General features: G+C 45.9%; 1 protein-coding gene and 1 long non-coding RNA gene across 4 annotated transcripts; one reads left to right on the forward strand and one right to left on the reverse strand.

Moving 5' to 3' along the window:
- Positions 1-618: 618 nt before the first annotated feature.
- Positions 619-27,928, reverse strand: slc44a1b (solute carrier family 44 member 1b). Of its 3 annotated transcripts, XM_034543661.1 has the most exons (16): positions 26,653-27,007; positions 26,198-26,287; positions 24,510-24,652; positions 17,934-18,070; positions 14,605-14,698; positions 13,465-13,634; positions 13,296-13,385; positions 13,079-13,224; positions 11,625-11,811; positions 10,952-11,120; positions 10,695-10,851; positions 9,737-9,820; positions 9,518-9,655; positions 8,662-8,898; positions 7,107-7,199; positions 619-3,796 (listed from the first exon to the last, which is right to left on the reverse strand). In XM_034543661.1, exons 1-16 carry the CDS (start codon positions 26,674-26,676, stop codon positions 3,773-3,775), a joined length of 1,983 nt encoding a protein of 660 aa, XP_034399552.1. In that variant the 5' UTR covers positions 26,677-27,007; the 3' UTR covers positions 619-3,772. The 3 variants fall into 3 exon arrangements, with proteins under 3 accessions (XP_034399552.1, XP_034399553.1, XP_034399551.1); XM_034543662.1 differs by lacking the exons at positions 619-3,796; positions 26,653-27,007 and adding an exon at positions 27,793-27,928 and having other exon boundaries at positions 5,616-7,199; XM_034543660.1 differs by lacking the exon at positions 619-3,796 and having other exon boundaries at positions 5,616-7,199; positions 26,653-27,131.
- Positions 2,572-4,158, forward strand: LOC117737620. Its single transcript, XR_004610052.1, has 3 exons — positions 2,572-2,958; positions 3,376-3,488; positions 3,751-4,158. It is a non-coding gene; the product is annotated as an uncharacterized LOC117737620 (long non-coding RNA).
- Positions 27,929-27,954: the final 26 nt, after the last annotated feature.

Below are 27,954 nucleotides of genomic sequence, written 5' to 3' on the forward strand. Positions count from 1 at the left end.
AACTATGGTAAACTATGGTAAACTAACTGTAAACTATGGTAAACTAACGGTAAGCTATGGTGGAAATAACGTAATACTAACAATAAGTTATCCGCCGATGATGTCATTTACACACCTTTACCAAGAGAGTGATAATAATTGTTCACAGAGGCTCATTGATTGGATTATGTGATCAATAATCCTGACAGATGTTCTGATTGGAGCGTCTCTTGTTGACCAGGCGTGGCTTCTGCTCCGCATGTGGATCGGTTGGTGTTGGTGAGAGAAGCAGATTATTGGGAAGCAGAAAAGTTTCCTTCCAACAATCAGTGGTGATCAATAATAATCATTAATCACAAGGTTTGATCATATTTAACTTCCAGTTGGATTCACACAGGAAGTGAAATACAAACAACACTGGGTTTTCCCGTGGGTGACTGTGGACCCTGAAGTATCCACATGATGCTCACAGACCAGATTTATGGAATACATATGAATCATGTTGGTCACATTACAGTTATTGATCTGACACAAATAGATACATCGTCATCGTTATGTCGTTCAGAAACTGGGATGAATATTTTAATGTTTGTAGACATTTTTAGAAGCTGAACGAGGAATTCACTTGAAGTCTCATTTGACATTTTTAATTAATGACAGTGATTTTTATAACAATCAGTTCAGTCACGTTAATCTGATGTTAGATGGAGATTTTCACTTCCTGCATGAATCCGTCACGTGATCCAAACTACCGCTATAAGCTATAAGCTATAAGCTATAAGTATAAACGTCTTCTTAAAGGTTAAACACCAACGAATGAAACGGTTCTTTAAACTGACGTCAGCGTAGACCGGAGCATCTACTCATATGTAGAAGAAGAAGAGAAACAGGCTTCTGAATCAAGACATCCACCTCACAGGTATCAATCAGACATCATCAATACATCTGATCAATCCTCAGGTATCATCAATACATCTGATCAATCCTCAGGTATCATCAATACATCTGATCAATCCTCAGGTATCATCAATACATCTGATCAATCCTCAGGTATCATCAATACATCTGATCAATCATCAATACATCTTATCAATCATCAATACATCTGATCAATTATCAATACATCTGATCAATTATCAATACATCTGATCAACGTCCTGATCTAAGCTCGTCCCCTCCTTCTTCTTCTACTGTTTAATGGGACGTAGCTTAACTTGGTGGGTGAAAGGACACATGAAAGGTCAAAGTGTAAACCAGTGGACCGGGTCAACTTAGCCCTAAGTGTAACTTCCTGTGGACGAAGAAGTGCATTCTGGGAACGCCACCAGAGGGTCAACTTAGCCCTAAGTGTAACTTCCTGTGGACGAAGAAGTGCATTCTGGGAACGCCACCAGAGGGTCAACTTAGCCCTAAGTGTAACTTCCTGTGGACGAAGAAGTGCATTCTGGGAACGCCACCAGAGGGTCAACTTAGCCCTAAGTGTAACTTCCTGTGGACGAAGAAGTGCATTCTGGGAACGCCACCAGAGGGTCAACTTAGCCCTAAGTGTAACTTCCTGTGGACGAAGAAGTGCATTCTGGGAACGCCACCAGAGGGCGGTGTAGAGCGTTAGTCGATCTTCTGAATTACAGTTTGTTTTCATCCAAATCAAGAAACGAGTGAAGAACTCGAGTGAAGAACTCAAGTTAATCTCCGTGGAAACAGGCGTCTGGAAGTCTGGATTCAGCCTGACGCACACCTCAACCTGCAGGGCAACAAGGCAACATGTTGGGCAACCAGCAGAGGCAACAGGGCAACACAAGACTCCTTCATCTCCAGTTGACTTGCAGAAAGTCTTACTGTCTTTTCTCTTTCTGTCAGCTGCGTCTCAGAGACCGGGACGTTGCCTCGGTTGGACAATGAGTTGCCTTGTGTTGTACAATGAGTTGGCTCGTGTTGGACAATGAGTTGCCTCGGTTGGACAATGAGTTGGCTCGTGTTGGACAATGAGTTGCCTCGGTTGGACAATGAGTTGGCTCGTGTTGGACAATGAGTTGCCTCGTGTTGTACAATGAGTTGCCTCGGTTGGACAATGAGTTGGCTCGTGTTGGACAATGAGTTGCCTCGGTTGGACAATGAGTTGGCTCGTGTTGGACAATGAGTTGCCTCGTGTTGTACAATGAGTTGCCTCGTGTTGGTCAATGAGTTGCTTTGTGTTGGTCAATGAGTTGCCTCGTGTTGGACAATGAGTTGCCTCGTGTTGGTCAATGAGTTGCTTTGTGTTGGTCAATGAGTTGCCTTGTGTTGTACAATGAGTTGCCTCATGTTGGACAATGAGTTAGCTCGTGTTGGACAATGAGTTGCCTCGGTTGGACAATGAGTTGCCTCATGTTGCACAATGAGTTGCCTTGTGTTGGTCAATGAGTTGGCTTGTGTTGGACAATGAGTTGCCTCGGTTGGACAATGAGTTGCCTCATGTTGCACAATGAATTGCCTCGTGTTGGACAATGAGTTGCCTTGTGTTGGACAATAAGTTGCCTCATGTTGTACAATGAGTTGCCTCATGTTGCACAATGAGTTGCTTTGTGTTGGTCAATGAGTTGCCTTGTGTTGGACAATAAGTTGCCTCATGTTGGACAATGAGTGAACACTTCCTGTCTGAGACGACGTGTCGGACGCGATGAAGCAGGAAGACTTATTGAAGTTGTTGTTGGTCACATTTGCAGTTTGTGCTATTGCTGTCTGCCTGAACTCCACAGGAAGCTCCGCCCACACGCTTCTTCTTCTCCTCCGGTGTTAAAGGGGACAACGCTTCATGGTGACGGGAAGTCGGACAAACCACGTCGCCACGAAACCTTCGGGGCCCTGAGAGGTTCCTACTTTCACCCACAGGAACCAAAACAAAGCTCCTCGGAGTTCTTCTTCCACGACTGGATCTCAAGACCAGGAGAAACGGCTCAAAGCTTCGGCAAATAATTCAAACCATATTTGTTTAGAAAGGTAAGAAGTTAGACTTTAGTTTTAAACCATTAAACTCGACACGATTATTCATATTCATAACAGAACCTGGACGTGACGTGGTAATCTTACGCCGCCGCCGTGATTTGGGCAAAAACATTTGAAAAGTTAAAAAAAAAAAAGTGAAGAGTGAGCAGGAATGAGAGACGAAGGAGACCTCGACGTCACTGCGATTATCAGGAAGTAAAACACGATCACAGATATGAAAACGTCTCGTATTCCAACAGCAACGGGCTAGCTGTAGCATCCGTTAGCCGGTTAGCCGTCGGTCACGTGACCTTCACCTCAGGGTTGTTTGTTGTGACGTGGAGACTGAAACCGTTCCAACAGGCGTCATCAGCCAATCACACTTCCTTTCTCTGACGACAGCCATCAATGTTTCACACTCAGGACCACCAGGACCACCAGGACCACCAGGACCACCAGGACCGGGGTCCCCCACTCTCCAGCCCGTCCACAGGCTCCGCCCCTCTGGTGACATCACAGCGCTCCTGATCCAACATGGCGTCCAGGTGGCGTTGTATATAAAAAAGCTGTTATGTACTGAAGTGAGCGATGAGTTCGGTGAGACGTTTTATAAAAAAGGACTTCACTACGAAAAAAGATGCATCAGCCGGTTTAAAATCTGCAGCGCTTCAATATAAAGTGCTTCATTACATTGTTACGTTTTTTACAGTTTATATTAAAATATTTCTTCCCTGGAGTGAAACCATAGTAAACATGTTACACATTGGTAAAAATAAACATTTGGAATGTCTCTTTTTTCTTTTTAAGGAGTCCCATTGACGGATTTTGGTCAAGCTGAACTCGTCCCCGGAGCCTGAAACAGGAAAACGAGGCCACATGGTTAAAAACCTGGAGATCAAACGGACGGGTGGAGTGAGATGAGAGAGTGAAGCATCATGGGTAGTTATGGGGAGACCAGGACGTTAGAAACACTGTGTGGAACAGATCGTCTTTTTTATATATATATAGTTTTATGGAGGGGACTACGAGACCACCTCCTCCAGACCTACAGAGGAGACTCTTTGAGGGGGTTTTGAGTCCCTTTGGGTTGTAGTTTTATATTTATTTATGACCTAATTAACAGCAGATAATAATAGGCAGTAATACATTTAATATCTCAAACTAGTTCCTCCTACTGCAGCAGGATTCTGTCTGAAGTTAACGGTCAGATTCAGTTTCATCTTAAATTGTATGTACATCATAATATATATATATATATATATATATATAACATGTTATTATATTACACATATAATAAAGCGTAGATGTTTAATGTGGGATGTCTTTGCTTTGTTTAATGTACGTCTACATGTTTGTCTTATTATTAGTATGCATTGAATGTTTCATAACTCATTCATTCATAACTTCATTCTGGTCACGTGACATCTATTGTACTTCTGGTCACATGACATCTATTGTACTTCTAGTCACATGACATCTATTGTACTTCTGGTCACGTGACATTTATTGTACTTCTGGTCACATGACATCTATTGTACTTCTGGTCACGTGACATTTATTGTTCTTCTAGTCACATGACATCTATTGTACTTCTGGTCACGTGACATTTATTGTTCTTCTAGTCACATGACATCTATTGTACTTCTGGTCACGTGACATTTATTGTACTTCTGGTCACATGACATCTATTGTACTTCTGGTCACGTGACATTTATTGTACTTCTAGTCACATGACATCTATTGTACTTCTGGTCACGTGACATTTATTGTACTTCTAGTCACATGACATCTATTGTACTTCTGTCCTTCTGATAGAGGATCCTCCTCTGTTGCTCTCCCGGAGCTTTCTGCTCTTTTTCTCCCCTTAAAGGGAGTTGTTCCTGTTCTGATGTGAGGGTCAAAGGTCAAAGGATGTGAGTGTCAAAGGTCAGAGGATGTGAGGGTCAAAGGTCAAAGGATGTGAGGGTCAAAGGATGTGAGGGTCAGAGGATGTGAGGGTCAAAGGTCAGAGGATGTGAGGGTCAAAGGTCAAAGGATGTGAGGGTCAAAGGTATGAGGATGTCGTATGTGTACAGCTTTAATTATGCATCTTATACTAATAAAAATTAACTAATTAATTATGATAAACCTGTTCTTATTGCTGTTATTGCCTTGTATGAGTTATTGATAGTTACAATATTTAAATATATATATAAAACTATTCTTTTTAATATTCGCTACACACATTTTATTTCCTTAAATCAAACTTTGGGGTCACACTATAAATGTGAGGTTTGAAATAAAAAGGGAAGCAGAAAAAAAAACAAATGTTGGATTTTATTATTGTTAATGTTTTTGCTTTGGACAAAGAAAACAACATTCTTTATTTAACAGCCAATGAAAAACTCTCAGGTGGACTTTAAAGCTAAAAAGATCATGAACCACCACCAGACATGAAGGTCTACAGGTTTCTACAGGTTCCTACATGTCCCTCCGGGTTCCTACAGGTCCCTCTGGGTTTCTACAGGTTTCTACAGGTCCCTACAGATTTCTACAGGTTTCTGCAGGTTTCTGCAGGTTTCTACAGATTCCTACAGATTTCTGCAGATTTCTGCAGGTTTCTGCAGGTTTCTACAGGTTTCTACAGATTCCTACAGGTTTCTACAGATTCCTACAGATTTCTGCAGGTTTCTGCAGGTTTCTGCAGATTCCTACAGATTCCTGCAGGTTTCTACAGATTCCTACAGGTTTCTGCAGGTTTCTACAGATTCCTACAGGTTTCTACAGGTTTCTACGGGTTCCTACAGATTCCTACAGGTTTCTGCAGGTTTCTGCAGGTTTCTACAGGTTCCTACAGATTCCTACAGGTTTCTGCAGGTTTCTGCAGGTTCCTACAGGTTTCTACAGATTCCTACAGGTTTCTGCAGGTTCCCATGTGTTCCAACAGGTTCCTTCGGGTACCTACAGGCTAATCCCTTTGCTGCTGTAATCCTGTAGATTTCCCCACTGCGGGAGTAATGAAGGATTATCTTATTTATCAGGTTTCAACAGATCCCTACATGTTCCTACTGGTTCCTACAAGTCTGGTGGAGAAATTTAAGTCCAATTTAAACATCCATGTTTTTAATGTCAAACTTTAAACTCATGATCTCAGCTCAGGAAAGGATGTAGGACCCAGAAGACATCTTTCTAATAAAAAACTTAAATCCAACTGTAACAACCTGAAACATGATATTTTCATATCTGAGGCTTCCTGTTTATGTCATATTTTATCACCACAGAGAAGCAGCGGGTTTGAATGAATATCCTAATGAACCACATTCAGAAACATAGCGTCCTTCATCATTGAGTTATCTGATTATCTGCTGAGTCCTTAAAGGCACCGCGGTGAATAAATAAGAAATAAAACTGCAAAATAACTTAAAATATAAAAATACAAAAGTATAAAAATGAAATACAAATAAACATAAAGTCAATAAAGAGTTGAAGATGTTGAAGAAGCAGCTGTGATGATGGTGATGATGGTGATGAGTCAAATTAGCATGCGTCAGCATACAGGACAGTGGGCATCCGTAAGCACATGTTGGTTAGCATGCATCCGATAGCACGCATCCGTTGTCACGTGTCAGTTAGCATGCATTTGTTAGCACTTGTCCTTTAGCATGCATCCGATAGCACGCGTCCGTTGTCACGTGTCAGTTAGCATGCATTTGTTAGCACTTGTCCTTTAGCATGCATCCGATAGCACGCGTCCGTTGTCACGTGTCAGTTAGCATGCATTTGTTAGCACGTGTCCTTTAGCATGCATCCGTTAGTACACATCAGTTAGCATGCATTCATTAGCATGTGTCCGTGAACACGAGTTAGCTTGCGGTGGTGACGGTGGCTGATTTGCTGCTGGGGGTGGAGGGGCCGGGACTTGGAGCTTGCAGCAGGCTGACAAACAGGAAGAGGGTGGAGGTGGGCAGGTAGACGCAAAGGAAGAGGACGACGTCTTCGCTGAGACAGAGGACAAAGCCGCTCTGCTCCGTTAGCACCCAGTCCACCAGCACCCCCACCAGCAAGTAGTACACCTGGAACTCCTGAAGCTCCTCCCACTCCCCTCCGTCCCCTTCCAGCTCCACTCCCATCTCCTCTGACAACGAGCTTGTTTGCTTGGCCACGCCCCTTCGGCTGTCACTCACCATGGGCTTCATCTCCGCCCCTACCGACTCCTTCACCCGGCTCCGCCCACGCACCACCGCCCGCTCCAACCGCCGGCTGCTCTCGACGAACTCCTGCAGGGGCGGGGACACAAAAGAAGGGGGGGTTCAAATGTTAGAATCAGAAGGACCAACAAACTCCCACAATCCTTAGCAACAAGGCTGAAGAGTTTTCATGCGTTTCCATTCAGGACCTTTTTACACCCGAAGGTCTGAACCGACTTCTCACCTAGGTCCTGTTACCTAGGTCTTCTTACCTAAGTCCTCACCTAGGTCCTCTTTCCGAGGTCCTCACCTAAATCCTCACCTAGGTCCTCACCGAAGTCCTTTGCTACCTGCGTCCGTCCTTGCTCCCTACATCCTATCCTTGCTACCTACGTCCTGTCGACATCCCGTTCTTGCTACCTACGTCCCATCCTTGCTATCCTTGCTACCTACATCCCGTTGTCATCTCCTACATCCCGTTGTCATCTCCTACATCCCTTCCTTGCTACCTACTTCCAATCTTTGCTACTTAAATCCCGTTGTCATCTCCTACATCCTGTCCTTGCTATCCTTGCTACCTACATCCCGTTGTCATCTCCTACATCCTGTCCTTGCGACCTACCTCCCATCCTTGCTATCCTTGCTACCTACGTCCCGTTGTCATCTCCTACCTCCCATCCTTGCTATCCTTGCTACCTACATCCCGTTGTCATCTCCTACATCCCGTCCTTGCGACCTACCTCCCATCCTTGCTATCCTTGCTACCTACGTCCCGTTGTCATCTCCTACCTCCCATCCTTGCTACCTACATCCCGTTGTCATCTCCTACCTCCCATCCTTGCTATCCTTGCTACCTACGTCCCGTTGTCATCTCCTACATCCCGTCCTTGCGACCTACCTCCCATCCTTGCTATCCTTGCTACCTACATCCCGTTGTCATCTCCTACATCCCGTTGTCATCTCCTACATCCCGTCCTTGCGACCTACCTCCCATCCTTCCTATCCTTGCTACCTACATCCCGTTGTCATCTCCTACATCCCGTTGTCATCTCCTACATCCCGTCCTTGCGACCTACCTCCCATCCTTGCTATCCTTGCTACCTACATCCCGTTGTCATCTCCTACATCCTGTCCTTGCGACCTACCTCCCATCCTTGCTATCCTTGCTACCTACATCCCGTTGTCATCTCCTACATCCCGTTGTCATCTCCTACATCCCTTCCTTGCTACCTACTTCCAATCTTTGCTACTTAAATCCCGTTGTCATCTCCTACATCCCGTCCTTGCGACCTACCTCCCATCCTTGCTATCCTTGCTACCTACGTCCCGTTGTCATCTCCTACATCCCGTCCTTGCGACCTACCTCCCATCCTTGCTATATTTGCTACCTACGTCCCGTTGTCATCTCCTACATCCTATCCTTGGATCAAACTGAAAAGTCTGAAACTCGGGACTAAACCGCAAGTCCCTGCCTCATGTGTCTCTGCTATTATTATTATTGTTATTATCATTGTTGTTGTTGTGAATACCGTGATAGTAAACATGTTCTCACCATCAGAGCTTTTTCCATGAAGAACTCCTTCCCAGGAGTGCCGTCGTTGTACTTGGTGTCGATGGCGAAGCAGAGGAAGAGGACGTCCACCACGATCTCAAAGATGGACAGGAAGCAGTGAGCCACCAGGAAGGAGAAGAGACACACGATGATCAGCGGCAGCAGCCACTCGGCATAATCCCGCTGGTAGTTCAGGAGGAGGACGCCGGCGAACGCCGTCGTCGTCACGATAAGAATCTGAGGAAACATTCAGACACAACAGGTCAGAGGTCCTAGATCAACGTGAAAGAAACAGGAAACACTACAAAAACTGTGAGTCCAGTCTAAAGATGTCCATCTGTCATCTGTCCATCCAGAGGAAGCTCCAGCTATAAATATGTATATAAAATAGTATTTACTTATATCTTCCCAGTAAACTAAGTCACACGGTAATAAAATCAAGGTGCAGGAGAAACCTTTCACAATAAAAGCCTCAAACTGAGCTTGTGTTGTAAACAAGAGCAGCAAGAAGTTGTGGCTTTGAATTATTCCCCAGATCCCGAACGTGGTGCGGCTCTATAGGAGCATCGTGGTTGGAAAGAAAATTGATTATCGACTGTAATTATAATTTTTATAAAAGTTAGGATTTTAATTTAACTATAATTTTGGGACAAATATTGGATATTTGCGAACAATTGTCAATAATGATATAAAAATAAATAATAATTTTCACATCGAGCGGTTACATCATCAGGATGCGGATTGTGATTATCTCTGCAGCCTGTAGGGGGCGCTAACAGGACGCTACTCGTCAGTCTGGTTCTTTACATGGTCACCGGGACCAGAACCACTTGGGGACCAGTCCGATCCAGCTCACCTTTCCCAGGAAAAGCACGAAGTCTCCGACTGCGTTGATTGTGGCGACGCGCAGAGCGTTCTCCACCAGGATCACGAAGGCGTCGCGTGCAGACGTGCAGAAACTGGTGCTGTTGATTGCTGTGGCTGCATATGCATTCTGGGAAATAGAAGCACGGGTGAGACGGTCGCAATGGAAACGAGAAGAAGAGTCAGAGGAGGTGAGCGGTTTGCTTGTTACCTGATTGAGATAGTTGAGGCACTTCTCCAAACACCACAGGCAGCAGATACACGTCTTCAGCAGGCAGCGAGAACACGCGTTCTCCTGAGGCACAAAGCGACATCGTCACTATGATCCATATTAGTGAAGGTTCATCACATGATCTATGATCAATAAAGTTGTGTACTTGTCCTTTGAGCTGCTTGTTAATAAAGTTGTGTACCTGTCCTTTGAGCTGCTTGTTAATAAAGTTGTGTACTTGTCCTTTGAGCTGCTTGTTAATAAAGTTGTGTACCTGTCCTTTGAGCTGCTTGTTAATAAAGTTGTGTACCTGTCCTTTGAGCTGCTTGTTAATAAAGTTGTGTATTTGACCTTTGAGCTGGTTGTTAATAAAGTTGTGTACCTGTCCTCTGAGCTGCTTGTTAATAAAGTTGTGTACCTGTGATTTGAGCTGCTTGTTAATAAAGTTGTGTACCTGTCCTCTGAGCTGCTTGTTAATAAAGTTGTGTACCTGTCCTCTGAGCTGCTTGTTAATAAAGTTGTGTACCTGTCCTCTGAGCTGCTTGTTAATAAAGTTGTGTACCTGTCCTCTGAGCTGCTTGTTAATAAAGTTGTGTACCTGTCCTCTGAGCTGCTTGTTAATAAAGTTGTGTACCTGTCCTTTGAGCTGGTTGTTAATAAAGTTGTGTACCTGTCCTCTGAGCTGCTTGTTAATAAAGTTGTGTACCTGTCCTCTGAGCTGCTTGTTAATAAAGTTGTGTACCTGTCCTCTGAGCTGCTTGTTAATAAAGTTGTGTACCTGTCCTCTGAGCTGGTTGTTAATAAAGTTGTGTACCTGTCCTCTGAGCTGCTTGTTAATAAAGTTGTGTACCTGTCCTCTGAGCTGGTTGTTAATAAAGTTGTGTACCTGTCCTTTGAGCTGCTTGTTAATAAAGTTGTGTACCTGTCCTTTGAGCTGCTTGTTAATAAAGTTGTGTACCTTTCCTTTGAGCTGGTTGTGGATGTACATGAGGAAGAGTCGGGGGATCTTGACCAGGGTGATGATGAAGGCTCCCTTAGCGACCGTTCCCAGGTGATACCTGACCAGCCTCAGGACGGACGACAGGATCGGGGTCACCGGGAGCCGGTTCTTGTCCCTGAAATATCAAGTCGACATTAATTTGGTTCTCGGCTCAGAGATCCCGAAGTGCCGCAGTCCAAAGAAGAAAAAACAAACTCCAACAGGTGTGGACTTACCTGGTGAAGTAGTAGGTGACCACGGCTCCGGCCACAGTCATCTGCTGGCAGGCCAGGATGAACTCGGTGATCCAGACCAAACCCACCGCATGGTACCAGGTGAGGTACTGCAGAGGACCCGTCAGTCTGAACTCTGTCAGACCCGTCTCCTCGTTCTGGACTGGGTTCCCTGCAGAACCACACACACTTAGGCCCATGTCAGATGTCACACCGCACTACAGCTCCCATGATGCTTTAGCGGGATGTTGCGGTCTGTAAACAATGATAGCTTTCAAGCTGCAACGATTAAATCAATCCGCTAAAGACCAAACAACCGATCAAGGAAATTATCTGCAGATTTATCAATAATAGCAATAGTCGTCCTGAGTAGTGTCTGCAGGTATTCTGTGCAGGCTGAGGTTTAGATTCTGATCATTGATTCCAGAGAAAGCTAATTGTTGAGATGCTGCCGTTCAGTGTAATCACCAGCAGAGGGCAGACGAAAAAATATAACCCACGGTCCAATGAATCTGGGTGCCAACTTCTTACACTCTACCCGCAAGGGGAGGTCCCGGGTGGATAGCCATACCTTCTGGCCAACCAGGTAGATGGGGGGCTTTGGAGAGCGGCGCCGGTTAGCCGCTGTGGAGCGACGGAATTTGAGAACAAAAAGAATGGAAAGGTTTAAACTGACCGCTGGTTCCCAGGAAGAGCAGGACCAGGATCCAGTAGATCCAGAAGAGCAGGAGGGCGAGGAAGGTAACGAAGGGCTGCAGGGTGAGGAGGGGGAGGTGGATGAAGACTTTCCCCGCCACGTGGAACAGAGCGATGGTCAGAGCCACTCGTTTCCTCATGAACAGCATCAACAGCAGAAGGATGATCTGAAACACAGGAAACACCAATGTGGACAGAACCCTCACCGTGTAATCAATACTTTCTTATGAACACATGATCACCCTGTTTCTTCAGTATAAACACATGAACCTCAGCCTGTCTCTTTCTCATGAACACATGAACCTCCCCCTGTCTTTCTTATGAACACATGAACCTCAGCCTGTCTCATTCTCATGAACACATGAACCTCAGCCTGTCTCATTCTCATGAACCTCCCCCTGTCTCCTTCTCATGAACACATGAACCTCAGCCTGTCTCATTCTCATGAACCTCCCCCTGTCTCCTTCTCATTCTCATGAACCTCCCCCTGTCTCTTTCTCATGAACCTCCCCCTGTCTCCTTCTCATGAACACATGAACCTCCCCCTGTCTCATTCTAATGAACACATGAACCTCAGCCTGTCTCTTTCTCATGAACACATGAACCTCCCCCTGTCTCATTCTCATGAACACATGAACCTCCCCCTGTCTCCTTCTCATGAACACATGAACCTCCCCCTGTCTCCTTCTCATGAACACATGAACCTCAGCCTGTCTCCTTCTCATGAACACATGAACCTCCCCCTGTCTCCTTCTCATGAACACATGAACCTCCCCCTGTCTCCTTCTCATGAACACATGAACCTCCCCCGGTCTCCTTCTCATGAACACATGAACCTCAGCCTGTCTCATTCTCATGAACACATGAACCTCCCCCTGTCTCATTCTCATGAACACATGAACCTCCCCCTGTCTCATTCTAATGAACACATGAACCTCCCCCTGTCTCATTCTAATGAACACATGAACCTCCCCCTGTCTCCTTCTCATGAACACATGAACCTCCCCCGGTCTCCTTCTCATGAACACATGAACCTCCCCCGGTCTCCTTCTCATGAACACATGAACCTCCCCCTGTCTCATTCTCATGAACACATGAACCTCAGTCTGTCTCATTCTCATGAACACATGAACCTCCCCCTGTCTCATTCTCATGAACACATGAACCTCCCCCTGTCTCCTTCTCATGAACACATGAACCTCCCCCTGTCTCATTCTCATGAACACATGAACCTCCCCCTGTCTCATTCTCATGAACACATGAACCTCAGCCTGTCTCATTCTAATGAACACATGAACCTCCCCCTGTCTCATTCTAATGAACACATGAACCTCCCCCTGTCTCATTCTAATGAACACATGAACCTCCCCCTGTCTCATTCTCATGAACACATGAGCCTCCCCCTGTCTCCTTCTCATGAACACATGAACCTACGGTGAACACGGTGGCGGCGCCGGCGTAGACCAGCAGAGCCTGTCCACTGTCTCTGCTGAGCTCCACGTCCTCCTGCACCTTGTTGGTGGTGGAGTTCCCGTACAGCCGGTGGTCGATGTAGAGCCACCAGAGCACGCTGGTCCCCGCTGAGACGAGAAGAACACAACCGTCAGCTTGTTTGACAGGAAACAGACACAACAACAGGAAGTGACCTCACCAAGGGATCCGAGGACGACCAGCGAGGTGAGGATCCAAACGAGGACGGCCGAGATGTAACGAATGATCACCATGAGGATCATAGAGAGGACTGATCGAGAGGTCAGAGGTCAGAGAGACAGAATGCACTGAGGTATCATAGAACGTAATCATTGTCGTGAGGTTCTCACCCAGAGCGAGAACACACAGTCCGATGATGATCTCTTTACTGGCAGCAACGCCGGCGATCAGCCGGTGCAGAACGCTGTTATCACCGACAAATGTCACAACCGCCTCCGCAAACTTGGCATAACAGGAAATATCCACCGGAGTGCAGCGATTAAACACCGGCAACGGCTTACTGAGGAGGCACAGAGGTCAGAGAGGTTAGAAGTTAGAGGCCAGAAGTTAGAGGCCAGAGAGGTTAGAGGTCAGAGAGGTTAGAAGTTAGAGGCCAGAAGTTAGAGGCCAGAGAGGTTAGAGGTCAGAGAGGTTAGAAGTTAGAGGCCAGAAGTTAGAGGCCAGAGAGGTTAGAGGTCAGAGAGGTTAGAAGTTAGAGGCCAGAAGTTAGAAGCCAGAGAGGTTAGAGGTCAGAGAGGTTAGAAGTTAGAGGCCAGAAGTTAGAAGCCAGAGAGGTTAGAGGTCAGAGAGGTTAGAAGTTAGAGGCCAGAAGTTAGAGGCCAGAGAGGTTAGAGGTCAGAGAGGTTAGAAGTTAGAGGCCAGAAGTTAGAGGCCAGAGAGGTTAGAGGTCAGAGAGGTTAGAAGTTAGAGGCCAGAAGTTAGAGGCCAGAGAGGTTAGAGGTCAGAGAGGTTAGAAGTTAGAGGCCACAAGTTAGAGGTCAGAGGGGTTAAAAGTTAGAGACGTTTGAGCGCAGAGAGGTCAAAGAGGTTAGAGGTCAGAGAGGCCAGAGATCAGAAGGGTTAGAGGTAAGAGAGGTTTGAGGTCGGAAAGGTTAGAGGTAAGAGAGGCTAGAGGTTAGAGAGGCTAGAGGTCAGAGAGATCAGGGAGGTTAGAGGTAAAAGAGGTTAGAGGGGTTAGAAGTTAGAGGTCAAAGACGTTTGAGGTCAAAGAGGCCAGAGATCGGAAAGGTGAGAGGTTAGAGGCCAGAGAGATCAAGGAGATAAGAGGTCAAAGAGGTTAGAGGTCAGAGAGAAAGAGAAAAGTGGAAGAGGAAGTGGTGAAAGAGAAGAGTCTATCTTCTGCAGGCTGTACGACATAAAGTTACTTTTTCAACCCAAATAACGGTTCTGGTTCCTTAAATAACCGGCTTGAGACCAGTTGGAGGGTGTTCCATGTAGATCTGTAGATCTACTAGGAAGGTTGGACGTACCTGGGTGGAACAGGAAGTTTGGGACATTTAGAGACCCTCTCAGGTAGATCGGGATATTTATGACCCGCCATATCGTAGGAACACAACTCTGAACCTGAAACAGAAAAACACAGAGGGAGAGGCGCGAGGAGGTCATCTTCATCGTCATCATCAGCCCGGGACAGACATGAGAAGACAGGAGAAGGAGAACGAGAGGAGAGGCTGGGAGATGATCGGTATGTACCACCAAGTAGTCCAGGATGTCCTTCAGTGTATTTGATAAGGCTGTGGAAAGCTCCTTATAGTCCGTACAGAGGAGGGCAACCTCCAGTTCCTGCACCCTTCCGCCCCAAAGAGGTCAGCGTAGACCTCCATGGCGCACCGCTTCGTCCCAAAGAGGTCAGCGTAGACCTCCATGGCGCACCGCTCCGCCCCAAAGAAGTCAGCGTAGACCTCCATGCCGCACCGCTCCGCCCCAAAGAAGTCAGCGTAGACCTCCATGCCGCACCGCTCCGCCCCAAAGAAGTCAGCGTAGACCTCCATGCCGCACCGCTCCGCCCCAAAGAAGTCAGCGTAGACCTCCATGCCGCACCGCTCCGCCCCAAAGAAGTCAGCGTAGACCTCCATGCCGCATCGCTTCGTCCCAAAGAGGTCAGCGTAGACCTCCATGCCGCACCGCTTCATCCCAAAGACCTGTGTAGCCCTCCTCAACAACCCTGATGGTGGCCTCTAGCTCCTAGACTGCTGCCTTGACCTGTGTAGACCTCCTCAACAACCCTGATGGTGGCCTCTAGCTCCTAGACTGCTGCCTTGACCTGTGTAGACCTCCTCAACAACCCTGATGGTGGCCTCTAGCTCCTAGACTGCTGCCTTGACCTGTGTAGACCTTCTCAACAACCCTGATGGTGGCCTCCAGCTCCTAGATTGCTTCCTTGACCTGTGTAGACCTCCTCAACAACCCTGATGGTGGCCTCCAGCTCCTAGATTGCTTCCTTGACCTGTGTAGACCTTCTCAACAACCCTGATGGTGGCCTCCAGCTCCTAGATTGCTTCCTTGACCTGTGTAGACCTTCTCAACAACCCTGATGGTGGCCTCCAGCTCCTGGTCTGCTGTTCTGATCTTCGCGGTGGAGTGGGAGGTGGACTGCTTTCCAACCTCCAATCACAGCTTCAGAAAACCAAAATAAGCTTTTCTTTTTTTCTATATCTGCTAAAAGCGTTTGTTAACAATAAAGAAATACATGCATTACACCCCGACATCCATTCTAGTATCAAGGCCACGAAAGGAGAAAACAGCAAGGAGCGCACACGCTCTGGAAATATACTGAGACTCTAAGGAGTACGGGACGGTACAGACAGCGAGACCCAGGTCAAAGCTGACTCAGCATAAAGATGAACAGGAACCGTGCGCGGTCGAAACTTGATTACGTTAAAAAGATTCAGATGAAACTGCATCATGAAATGGGAACAACATGCACACACACTGATTGGACGACATCGGCATTTCCCCAACTTTAGAGACGCTCCAATCAATCAGGGACAGAAACTATTCAAAACTCAGCACCACACGCACACGCACACACACACACACACACACACACACGCACACACATCCTCCACACGCACACACACACACGCACATCCTCCACACGCACACATCCTCCACACGCACACATCCTCCACACGCACACACACACACGCACATCCTCCACACGCACATCCTCCACACGCACACACACACACACACACACAGACACACTCTCCAATCAATCAGGGACAGAAACTATTCAAAACTCAGCACCACACGCACACACACACACACACACACACACACACACACACGGACACACATCCTCCACACGCACACACACACACGCACGCACATCCTCCATACGCACACACACACACGCACATCCTCCACACGCACACATCCTCCACACGCACACACACGCACACACACACACGCACACACACACACACGCACACACATCCTCCACACGCACACACACACACGCACATCCTCCACACGCACACATCCTCCACACGCACACACACACATCCTCCACACACACACATCCTCCACACGCACACACACACGCACATCCTCCACACGCACACACACACACGCACATCCTCCACACACACACGCACATCCTCCACACGCACACATCCTCCACACGCACACACACACACACACACGCACATCCTCCACACGCACACATCCTCCACACGCACACACACACACACAGACACACACACACGCACATCCTCCACACGCACACACACACACACACACAGACACACACACGCACATCCTCCACACGCACACATCCTCCACACGCACACACACACACACAGACACACACACACGCACATCCTCCACACGCACACACGCACATCCTCCACACGCACACATCCTCCACACGCACACACAGACACGCACACACGCACATCCTCCACACGCGCACACACACATCCTCCACACGCACATCCTCCACACGCACACACAAGCACACACACGCACACACACACACACACACACACACACACACACACACACTAAATAAGAGAAAGACCTGGTTCCTGAGTGGTTGTGGGACAGAGAACCACTAAATAAGAGAAAGACCTGGTTCCTGAGTGGTTCTGGGACAGAGAACCACTAAATAAGAGAAAGACCTGGTTCCTGAGTGGTTCTGGGACAGAGAACCACTAAATAAGAGAAAGACCTGGTTCCTGAGTGGTTGTGGGACAGAGACTCCATTCATGAACTACTTCATCTCCAACACTGAACAGAGTCTGGAGGACAAATGGAGACGAGTGGCACCAACAACACAGATGTCTTAATGCTGCCTTTGTGTGTGTGTGTCTGTGTGTGTGTGTGTGTGTGTGTGTGTGTGTGCGTGCGTGTGCGTGTAAATGTACATGGGTGTGTGTAAATGTGTATGTGTGTGCGTGTAAATGTATATGGGTGTGTGTAAATGTGTATGTGTGTGCGTGTGAATGTATGTTTGTGAGTATGTGTGTTTGTGTGTGTGTAAATGTGTATGTGTGTGCGTGTGTGTGTGTAAATGTGTGTGTGTCAGTACTGTACTTGGGTGGTGAGACCTTAAATCATCCTCATGACATCACCAGTGTCCTCTCTGTTAACATGTCACACTTCTACCCAGTGAGGTCCTGGTGGACCACAGGGAAGAGAACCCGGACCTCTACTGATCTGGTCACAGGTACAGACCGTCCATCAGGGGAACCATATTAACAGTGAATAGGATAAGTTATCACAGAAAATATAAATGTATTATAGACTACATTTCCCATCAGCCCCAGTGTCTAACCCGGCGTGATGACCTCACCGTTGAGCATGGCGAACCTCTTCAGGTCCTGGTAGGTCTTCAGCTCCTCGGTGGGACACAGAGACACACACAGAGCCATGGACTTGATTTTCCTCTGAACGATGTCCACATTACAGGGATCCAGGAAGAAGACAAACCTGCAGGAGACAGAGAGCACAGGAAGTCACTGAAGGACCATTCCTTCAAAATAAGAGGTCCTTTCCTGAGGACAGATGTTTCCTCCATCAAATATGTATTCATAGCATATCAAGTGAAACATGTGTCCTCTCTGGTTCTCCAGATCATGAAGACACCACACAGAAGCTTCTAGAGACCACAGCGTCCTCACAACCTGATCAGACTTCAACATTAACCTGATAAATAATCCTCATCTCAGTATTGATCGAGGGCCCAAGAGGGTCTGGAGCCTCAGGGCATTGAGGGCATTGAGGGCCCCGGAGGGTCGAGAGCCTCGGGCCAGAGGGCCCCAGAGGGTCTGGAGCCTCGGGACATTGAGGGCCCCACTGGGTCTGGAGCCTCGGGACATTGAGGGCCCCAGTGGGTCTGGAGCTTAGGAACATTGAGGGCCCCAGAGGGTCTGGAGCTTAGGAACATTGAGGGCCCCAGTGGGTCTGGAGCCTCGGGACATTGAGGGCCCCACTGGGTCTGGAGCCTCGGGACATTGAGGGCCCCAGTGGGTCTGGAGCTTAAGAACATTGAGGGCCCCAGAGGGTCTGGAGCTTAGGAACATTGAGGGCCCCAGAGGGTCTGGAGCTTAGGAACATTGAGGGCCCCAGAGGGTCGAGAGCCTCGGGACATTGAGGGCCCAGGAGGGTTGGCGATCCAGGCTTCATGTCTGGAGAACGAGCAGAATGACTGAATGTGAACATGGAAGAAAAACTAAACAAAGTGTCTCCAGTGGAAAAACCTCCTACAACCAGAAATGTGATCAGCGATACACAGACAGGAGGCTAATGAGGTCACCTGAGGTCACCTGTATGGACCTTTTTACTCCTCTTTCAGAATCTAACAGTTGTGTGTATATATATATATAATCTGTGTGGCTATAAAATTCTATAAAATAGCAGGGCATTTTACATTTAGTAATTTAAATAATAAAGGACAAATTAAATTAAAATTAAAATGCAAAGTGTATACAGTGTATAGAAAGTATAGAAAGTGAAACGTTGCAAGGGTTATTGATGTTGTTCAATTTTAGGAGGATCTGGCCAGAGGTGATTTATTTTTATCTTTTTGCAGTTGGCAGGAATGTTCTCCTGTATCTCCTGTATCAGGAATGTTCTCCTGTATCAGGAATGTTCTCCTGTATCTCCTGTATCAGGAATGTTCTCCTGTATCTGGTACAGAGCACTGGTCCAACAGACTGGTGAACAGTTGGCAGGGCTTTATCCAGGCTGGTGTGGTTAAAGTCACCAGTGATTACCAAAATTGCACCAGGATGTTGACTCAGCAGTCCAGACACAGTAGAGGGGATGGTGATACACTAATGGTACCAAAGTGTGACACTAAAAGGTACAACAGTGATACAGTGAAGGTACCACAGTAATATACTGAAGGTACACACTAAAGGCATCACAGTAATACACTAAAGGCATCACAGTAATACACTAAAAGTACCACAGTGATACACTAAAGGTACCACAGTGATACACTAAAGGTACCACAGTAATACACTAAAGGTACTGCAGTAACACACTAAAGGTACCACAATGATACACTAAAGGTACCACAGTAATACACTAAAGGTACCACAGTAAAACCCTAAAGGTACCACAATGATACACTAAAGGTACCACAGTAATACACTAAAGGTACCACAGTAAAACCCTAAAGGTACCACAGTAATACACTAAAGGTACCACAGTAATACACTAAAGGTACCACAGTAATACACTAAAGGTACCACAGTAAAACCCTTAAGGTACCGCAGTAATACACTAAAGGTACCGCAGTAACACACTAAAGGTACCACAATGATACACTAAAGGTACCACAGTAATACACTAAAGGTACCACAGTAAAACCCTAAAGGTACCACAGTAATACACTAAAGGTACCACAGTAATACACTAAAGGTACCACAGTAAAACCCTAAAGGTACCACAGTAATACACTAAAGGTACCACAGTAATACACTAAAGGTACCACAGTAAAACCCTAAAGGTACCACAGTAAAACCATAAAGGTACCACAGTAATACCCTAAAGGTACCACAGTAATACACTAAAGGTACCACAGTAATACACTAAAGGTACCACAGTGATACACTAAAGGGACCACAGTGATACCACTGAAGGTACCACAGCAATACACTAAAGGTACTACAGTAATACACTAAAGGTACCACAGTAATACACTAAAGGTACCACAGTGATATACTAAAGGTACCACAGTAAAACCCTAAAGGTACCACAGTAATACACTAAAGGTACCACAGTAATACACTAAAGCTACCACAGCGAGACACTGAAGGTACCGCAGGAACACACTAAAGGTACCACAATGATACACTAAAGGTACCACAGTAATACACTAAAGGTACCGCAGTAACACACTAAAGGTACCACAATGATACACTAAAGGTACCACAGTAATACACTAAAGGTACCACAGTAAAACCCTAAAGGTACCACAGTAATAGACTAAAGGTACCACAGTAATACACTAAAGGTACCACAGTAAACCCCTAAAGGTACCACAGTAATACACTAAAGGTACCACAGTAATACACTAAAGGTACCACAGTAATACACTAAAGGTACCACAGTAAAACCCTTAAGGTACCGCAGTAATACACTAAAGGTACCGCAGTAACACACTAAAGGTACCACAATGATACACTAAAGGTACCACAGTAAAACCCTAAAGGTACCACAGTAATAACCTAAAGGTACCACAGTAATACCCTAAAGGTACCACAGTAATACACTAAAGGTACCACAGTAATACACTAAAGGTACCACAGTAATACACTAAAGGTACCACAGTAAAACCCTTAAGGTACCACAGTAATACACTAAAGGTACCACAGTAAAACCCTTAAGGTACCGCAGTAATACACTAAAGGTACCGCAGTAACACACTAAAGGTACCACAATGATACACTAAAGGTACCACAGTAAAACCCTAAAGGTACCACAGTAATAACCTAAAGGTACCACAGTAATACCCTAAAGGTACCACAGTAATACACTAAAGGTACCACAGTAAAACCCTAAAGGTACCACAGTGATACACTAAATGTACCACAGTGATACACTAAAAGTACCACAGTGATACACTAAAGGTACCACAGTAATACACTAAAAGTACCACAGTAAAACCCTAAAGGTACCACAGTAATACACTAAAGGTACCACAGTGATACACTAAAGGGACCACAGTGATACCACTGAAGGTACCACAGTAATACACTGAAGGTACCACATTAATAGACTAAAGGTACCACAGTAAAACCCTAAAGGTACCGCAGTGATACACTAAAGGTACCACAGTGATACACTAAAGGTACCACAGTAATACACTAAAGGTACTGCAGTAACACACTAAAGGTACCACAATGATACACTAAAGGTACCACAGTAATACACTAAAGGTACCACAGTAAAACCCTAAAGGTACCACAATGATACACTAAAGGTACCACAGTAATACACTAAAGGTACCACAGTAAAACCCTAAAGGTACCACAGTAATACACTAAAGGTACCACAGTAATACACTAAAGGTACCACAGTAATACACTAAAGGTACCACAGTAAAACCCTTAAGGTACCGCAGTAATACACTAAAGGTACCGCAGTAACACACTAAAGGTACCACAATGATACACTAAAGGTACCACAGTAATACACTAAAGGTACCACAGTAAAACCCTAAAGGTACCACAGTAATACACTAAAGGTACCACAGTAATACACTAAAGGTACCACAGTAAAACCCTAAAGGTACCACAGTAATACACTAAAGGTACCACAGTAATACACTAAAGGTACCACAGTAAAACCCTAAAGGTACCACAGTAAAACCATAAAGGTACCACAGTAATACCCTAAAGGTACCACAGTAATACACTAAAGGTACCACAGTAATACACTAAAGGTACCACAGTGATACACTAAAGGGACCACAGTGATACCACTGAAGGTACCACAGCAATACACTAAAGGTACTACAGTAATACACTAAAGGTACCACAGTAATACACTAAAGGTACCACAGTGATATACTAAAGGTACCACAGTAAAACCCTAAAGGTACCACAGTAATACACTAAAGGTACCACAGTAATACACTAAAGCTACCACAGCGAGACACTGAAGGTACCGCAGGAACACACTAAAGGTACCACAATGATACACTAAAGGTACCACAGTAATACACTAAAGGTACCACAGTAACACACTAAAGGTACCACAATGATACACTAAAGATACCACAGTAATACACTAAAGGTACCACAGTAAAACCCTAAAGGTACCACAGTAATAGACTAAAGGTACCACAGTAATACACTAAAGGTACCACAGTAAACCCCTAAAGGTACCACAGTAATACACTAAAGGTACCACAGTAATACACTAAAGGTACCACAGTAATACACTAAAGGTACCACAGTAAAACCCTTAAGGTACCGCAGTAATACACTAAAGGTACCGCAGTAACACACTAAAGGTACCACAATGATACACTAAAGGTACCACAGTAAAACCCTAAAGGTACCACAGTAATAACCTAAAGGTACCACAGTAATACCCTAAAGGTACCACAGTAATACACTAAAGGTACCACAGTAATACACTAAAGGTACCACAGTAATACACTAAAGGTACCACAGTAAAACCCTTAAGGTACCACAGTAATACACTAAAGGTACCACAGTAAAACCCTTAAGGTACCGCAGTAATACACTAAAGGTACCGCAGTAACACACTAAAGGTACCACAATGATACACTAAAGGTACCACAGTAAAACCCTAAAGGTACCACAGTAATAACCTAAAGGTACCACAGTAATACCCTAAAGGTACCACAGTAATACACTAAAGGTACCACAGTAAAACCCTAAAGGTACCACAGTGATACACTAAATGTACCACAGTGATACACTAAAAGTACCACAGTGATACACTAAAGGTACCACAGTAATACACTAAAAGTACCACAGTAAAACCCTAAAGGTACCACAGTAATACACTAAAGGTACCACAGTGATACACTAAAGGGACCACAGTGATACCACTGAAGGTACCACAGTAATACACTGAAGGTACCACATTAATAGACTAAAGGTACCACAGTAAAACCCTAAAGGTACCACAGTAATACACTAAAGGTACCACAGTAATACACTAAAGCTACCACAGCGAGACACTGAAGGTACCGCAGGAACACACTAAAGGTACCACAATGATACACTAAAGGTACCACAGTAATACACTAAAGGTACCGCAGTAACACACTAAAGGTACCACAATGATACACTAAAGGTACCACAGTAATACACTAAAGGTACCACAGTAAAACCCTAAAGGTACCACAGTAATAGACTAAAGGTACCACAGTAATACACTAAAGGTACCACAGTAAACCCCTAAAGGTACCACAGTAATACACTAAAGGTACCACAGTAATACACTAAAGGTACCACAGTAATACACTAAAGGTACCACAGTAAAACCCTTAAGGTACCGCAGTAATACACTAAAGGTACCGCAGTAACACACTAAAGGTACCACAATGATACACTAAAGGTACCACAGTAAAACCCTAAAGGTACCACAGTAATAACCTAAAGGTACCACAGTAATACCCTAAAGGTACCACAGTAATACACTAAAGGTACCACAGTAATACACTAAAGGTACCACAGTAAAACCCTTAAGGTACCGCAGTAATACACTAAAGGTACCGCAGTAACACACTAAAGGTACCACAATGATACACTAAAGGTACCACAGTAAAACCCTAAAGGTACCACAGTAATAACCTAAAGGTACCACAGTAATACCCTAAAGGTACCACAGTAATACACTAAAGGTACCACAGTAAAACCCTAAAGGTACCACAGTGATACACTAAATGTACCACAGTGATACACTAAAAGTACCACAGTGATACACTAAAGGTACCACAGTAATACACTAAAAGTACCACAGTAAAACCCTAAAGGTACCACAGTAATACACTAAAGGTACCACAGTGATACACTAAAGGGACCACAGTGATACCACTGAAGGTACCACAGTAATACACTGAAGGTACCACAGTAATAGACTAAAGGTACCACAGTAATACACTGAAGGTACCACAGTAATACACTGAAGGTACCACAGTAATACACTAAAGGTACCACAGTAATAGAAATACACTAAAGGTACCACAGTAATACACTAAAGGTACCACAGTAATAGACTAAAGGTACCACAGTAATACACTAAAGGTACCACAGTAATACACTAAAGGTACCACAGTAATAGACTAAAGGTACCACAGTAATACACTAAAGGTACCACAGTAACACACTGAAGGTACCACAGTCGTACACTTAAAGTAGAAATGTCATGTAAAACCTACTTCCTGTCGGTGTGGTCGAGGCCGCTAAGCTGGACGCCTTCAATTCGCTCGTTGCGTTGCCCACACGTGTTGCCGTAGCTGTCGTATCCGAAGACGAGGCGAGCGGCGCCGCCGGTGACGATGGTGAAGCTGCAGATGCTGCCCTGCAGGGCATGAGAAGGTTAGTGGGCACACTGGTTTACCAACCAGTTCAACCATCAACACTAAATGTTTCACAGTTAATCCAGCCAGCAGGAGTGAATGTTTGTATGGACCACTGTCTCACCTGGGCTACTGAAACACCTGGACCACTGTCTCTCCTGGACCACTGTCACACCTGAGCCACTGTCACACCTGGACCACTGTCACACCTGAGCCACTGTCACACCTGAGTCACTGTCACACCTGAGCCACTGTCACACCTGGACCACTAAAACACCTGAGCCACTGTTACACCTGGACCACTGTCACACCTGAGTCATTGTCACACCTGAGCCACTGTCACACTTGAGTCACTGTCACACCTGGACCACTAAAACACCTGAGCCACTGTTACACCTGGACCACTGTCACACCTGAGTCACTGTCACACCTGAGCCACTGTCACACTTGGACCACTGTCACACCTGGGCTACTGAAACACCTGGACCACTGTCTCTCCTGGACCACTAAAACACCTGGACCACTAAAACACCTGAGCCACTGTCTCTCCTGGACCACTGTCACACCTGAGCCACTGTCACACCTGGACCACTGTCACACCTGAGCCACTGTCACACCTGAGTCACTGTCACACCTGGACCACTGTCACACCTGAGCCACTGTCACACCTGGACCACTGTCACACCTGGGCTACTGAAACACCTGGACCACTGTCTCTCCTGGACCACTAAAACACCTGGACCACTAAAACACCTGAGCCACTGTCACACCTGGACCACTAAAACACCTGGACCACTAAAACACCAGGACCACTAAAACACCTGGACCACTGTCTCTCCTGGACCACTGTCACACCTGGGCTACTGAAACACCTGGACCACTGTCTCTCCTGGACCACTGTCACACCTGAGCCACTGTCACACCTGAGTCACTGTCACACCTGGACCACTAAAACACCTGAGCCACTGTTACACCTGGACCACTGTCACACCTGGGCTACTGAAACACCTGGACCACTGTCTCACCTGGACCACTAAAACACCTGGACCACTAAAACACATGAGCCACTGTCACACCTGGACCACTAAAACACCAGGACCACTAAAACATCTGGACCACTGTTTCACCTGGACCACTAAAACACCTGGACCACTGTCTCAGCTGGACTACTGAAACATCTGGACCACTGTCACACCTGGACCACTAAAACATCTGGACCTTTAAAACATCTGGACCACTAAAACACCTGGACCACTAAAACACCTGGACCACGAAAACACCTGGACCACTAAAACACCTGGACCACGAAAACACCTGGACCACTAAAACACCTGGACCACGAAAACACCTGGACCAGTGAAGATCAATCAGTTTACAATAATTCAAAGATCAAAGCCTCCTCCAATCAGCATCGACAGCAGTCACACACTCAATTCACCATTAACACATTAGAATAATCAATATTTCATAATTGATTGATGTATAAAATCCGGGTCACAAAGACACTACCTGTACATACATATGGATACATTAATATAAATATATACCATGCCCACGCAGAACACGGTGAAGAGCAGGAACCACGGCAGGTCGGTGCAGCTCCGGTCCTCCAGCGGTCTCCATTCTCTCTTGGTCCTCTGAAACACACACGAACACACGGTCACACCGGGCGGAGACGGGATCCTGCAGGACCGGGTAGAGCCGGGTCGGGTCCGTCAACAAGGCCTGGTTTTCATCACTAAATCAGAGCGGAGCGGAGCGCCGGTAATCTACCGGGAGCAGTGGGGAGATGAGCGGTAACAGGCCCCGGTAACGCGCCCCGGTAACCCGCCCTAATGGGATTACAGCTCCTGGCTCTAATCCCAGCTCGGCCCTCTCTGCTCCCCGGGATCGGTTTCCCTTTCACGGCAACGAGATAAACACGCACCGGTGCTCCGCTTAAGGGCACCGGGGTATGGAACCGGGGCCGTGCCGTGCCGGGCCGGACCCGGGCCGTTCTTACCTCCACGCTGCCGCAGCATCCCATCGCAGTCACGGTGGACGTGCCCGGAGCCCCCGGAGCCTCACGGAGCTGCAGCTCAGCAGCAGCGGGGTCTGGAGCCAGAAGAGGCGGGGGAGACGCGGACAGGTCCGTGCGCTCTGCTGCATGCACGCACTGCGCAGCGGCGGCGCGCTCCAGAAGGCCGAACCCGGAGCGGAGACAGTCCCGACGGTCAGGCTGCAAGGTCCGGTCCGCTGAGCATGCTACTCTCCGGTTACCGTACCGATTCGGGGATTAAAAGCCGAGGATTTGTCCGCCTCACTTCCTGGTGGGCAGTCAGGTGCGGCGGCCATTCATCTCATTGCGCATGCGCAATTCGTGCCCGTGCGGGAGCGGAGCAACCGAACAACAAATTGTTTTACCAGCGGAGCTGCAGGTGCAGTACCGGGTGTGACCACTGAATGGACGCGAACGGTGGCGTGGCGCTGTTTCCATAATTCCTAAATGTATTATTTGTTTTATTTATGTGTATTTTCCTGTAGTTTAATTTTTATTGTCGTTTTATTTAGTTTTTTTTTATTTGCTTGTAGTTTTATTTTTTTAATATTTTGATTTACTATGTTACATTCTAAATGAGATCAGCATGTAACAGCTTCATAAATAATATATAAACAGTTATTGGGTACATTCAATGTAAAGGATGACATTCAATTACATTAAATTATTCTAGTTTTTAAAACTACAACATTTGTATTCATTAAATCTTAAATTATCTTTATTTAATGTCCTGAAAGTCACAGATGATGTCATCAGTTTCAGACAATAATACTTCTGCACTTGTACACTGTTCTGTATTTGTTAACGTTACTTTTCATTGTTGTACTTCAGTTTCTTTTCATTGTTGTACTTCAGTTTCTTTTCATTGTTGTACTTCAGTTTCTTTTCATTGTTGTACTTCAGTATCTTTTCATTGTTGTACTATAGTATCTTTTCATTGTTGTACTTCAGTATCTTTTCATTGTTGTACTTCAGTATCTTTTCATTGTTTACTGATACTTTTAAGGAATCTCTTCTTCTTCCATCTCTGATGAAAGAATATATCCAAATAATTTGTGGTAAAAGTTTCACAGCGTGGTTCTGTCTCTAATAATCTTTATTTACCCTTTTCCTGATGAGATGAACCTGCTGCTGATAGCTCAAGGAGAGATGCTTCGGGTCCATAGTCCTGGAGAGACCCTGCAGAGTCCGGGAGAGTCCTGAAGAGTCCTAGAGAGTCCTGCAGAGTCCTGGAGAGTCCTGAAGAATCCTTCAGAGTCCTGGAGA

Source organism: Cyclopterus lumpus, chromosome 10 (genome assembly GCF_009769545.1).
Source record: "Cyclopterus lumpus isolate fCycLum1 chromosome 10, fCycLum1.pri, whole genome shotgun sequence".
Taxonomy (NCBI): domain Eukaryota; kingdom Metazoa; phylum Chordata; class Actinopteri; order Perciformes; family Cyclopteridae; genus Cyclopterus; species Cyclopterus lumpus.

What these genes read in the sequence shown, in the direction of transcription:
- slc44a1b (XM_034543662.1), bottom strand. Translation starts at nt 27,852, where the DNA reads ATGGACCCGAAGCATCTCTCCTTGAGCTATCAGCAGCAGGTTCATCTC. An exon ending in AAACTTCCTGTTCCACCCAG is followed by an intron (nt 13,635 to 14,604) that starts GTACGTCCAACC and finishes GTGCCTCCTCAG; the next exon opens with TAAGCCGTTGCCGGTGTTTA. An exon ending in GCTCTTCCTGGGAACCAGCG is followed by an intron (nt 11,121 to 11,624) that starts GTCAGTTTAAAC and finishes GTGGTTCTGCAG; the next exon opens with GGAACCCAGTCCAGAACGAG.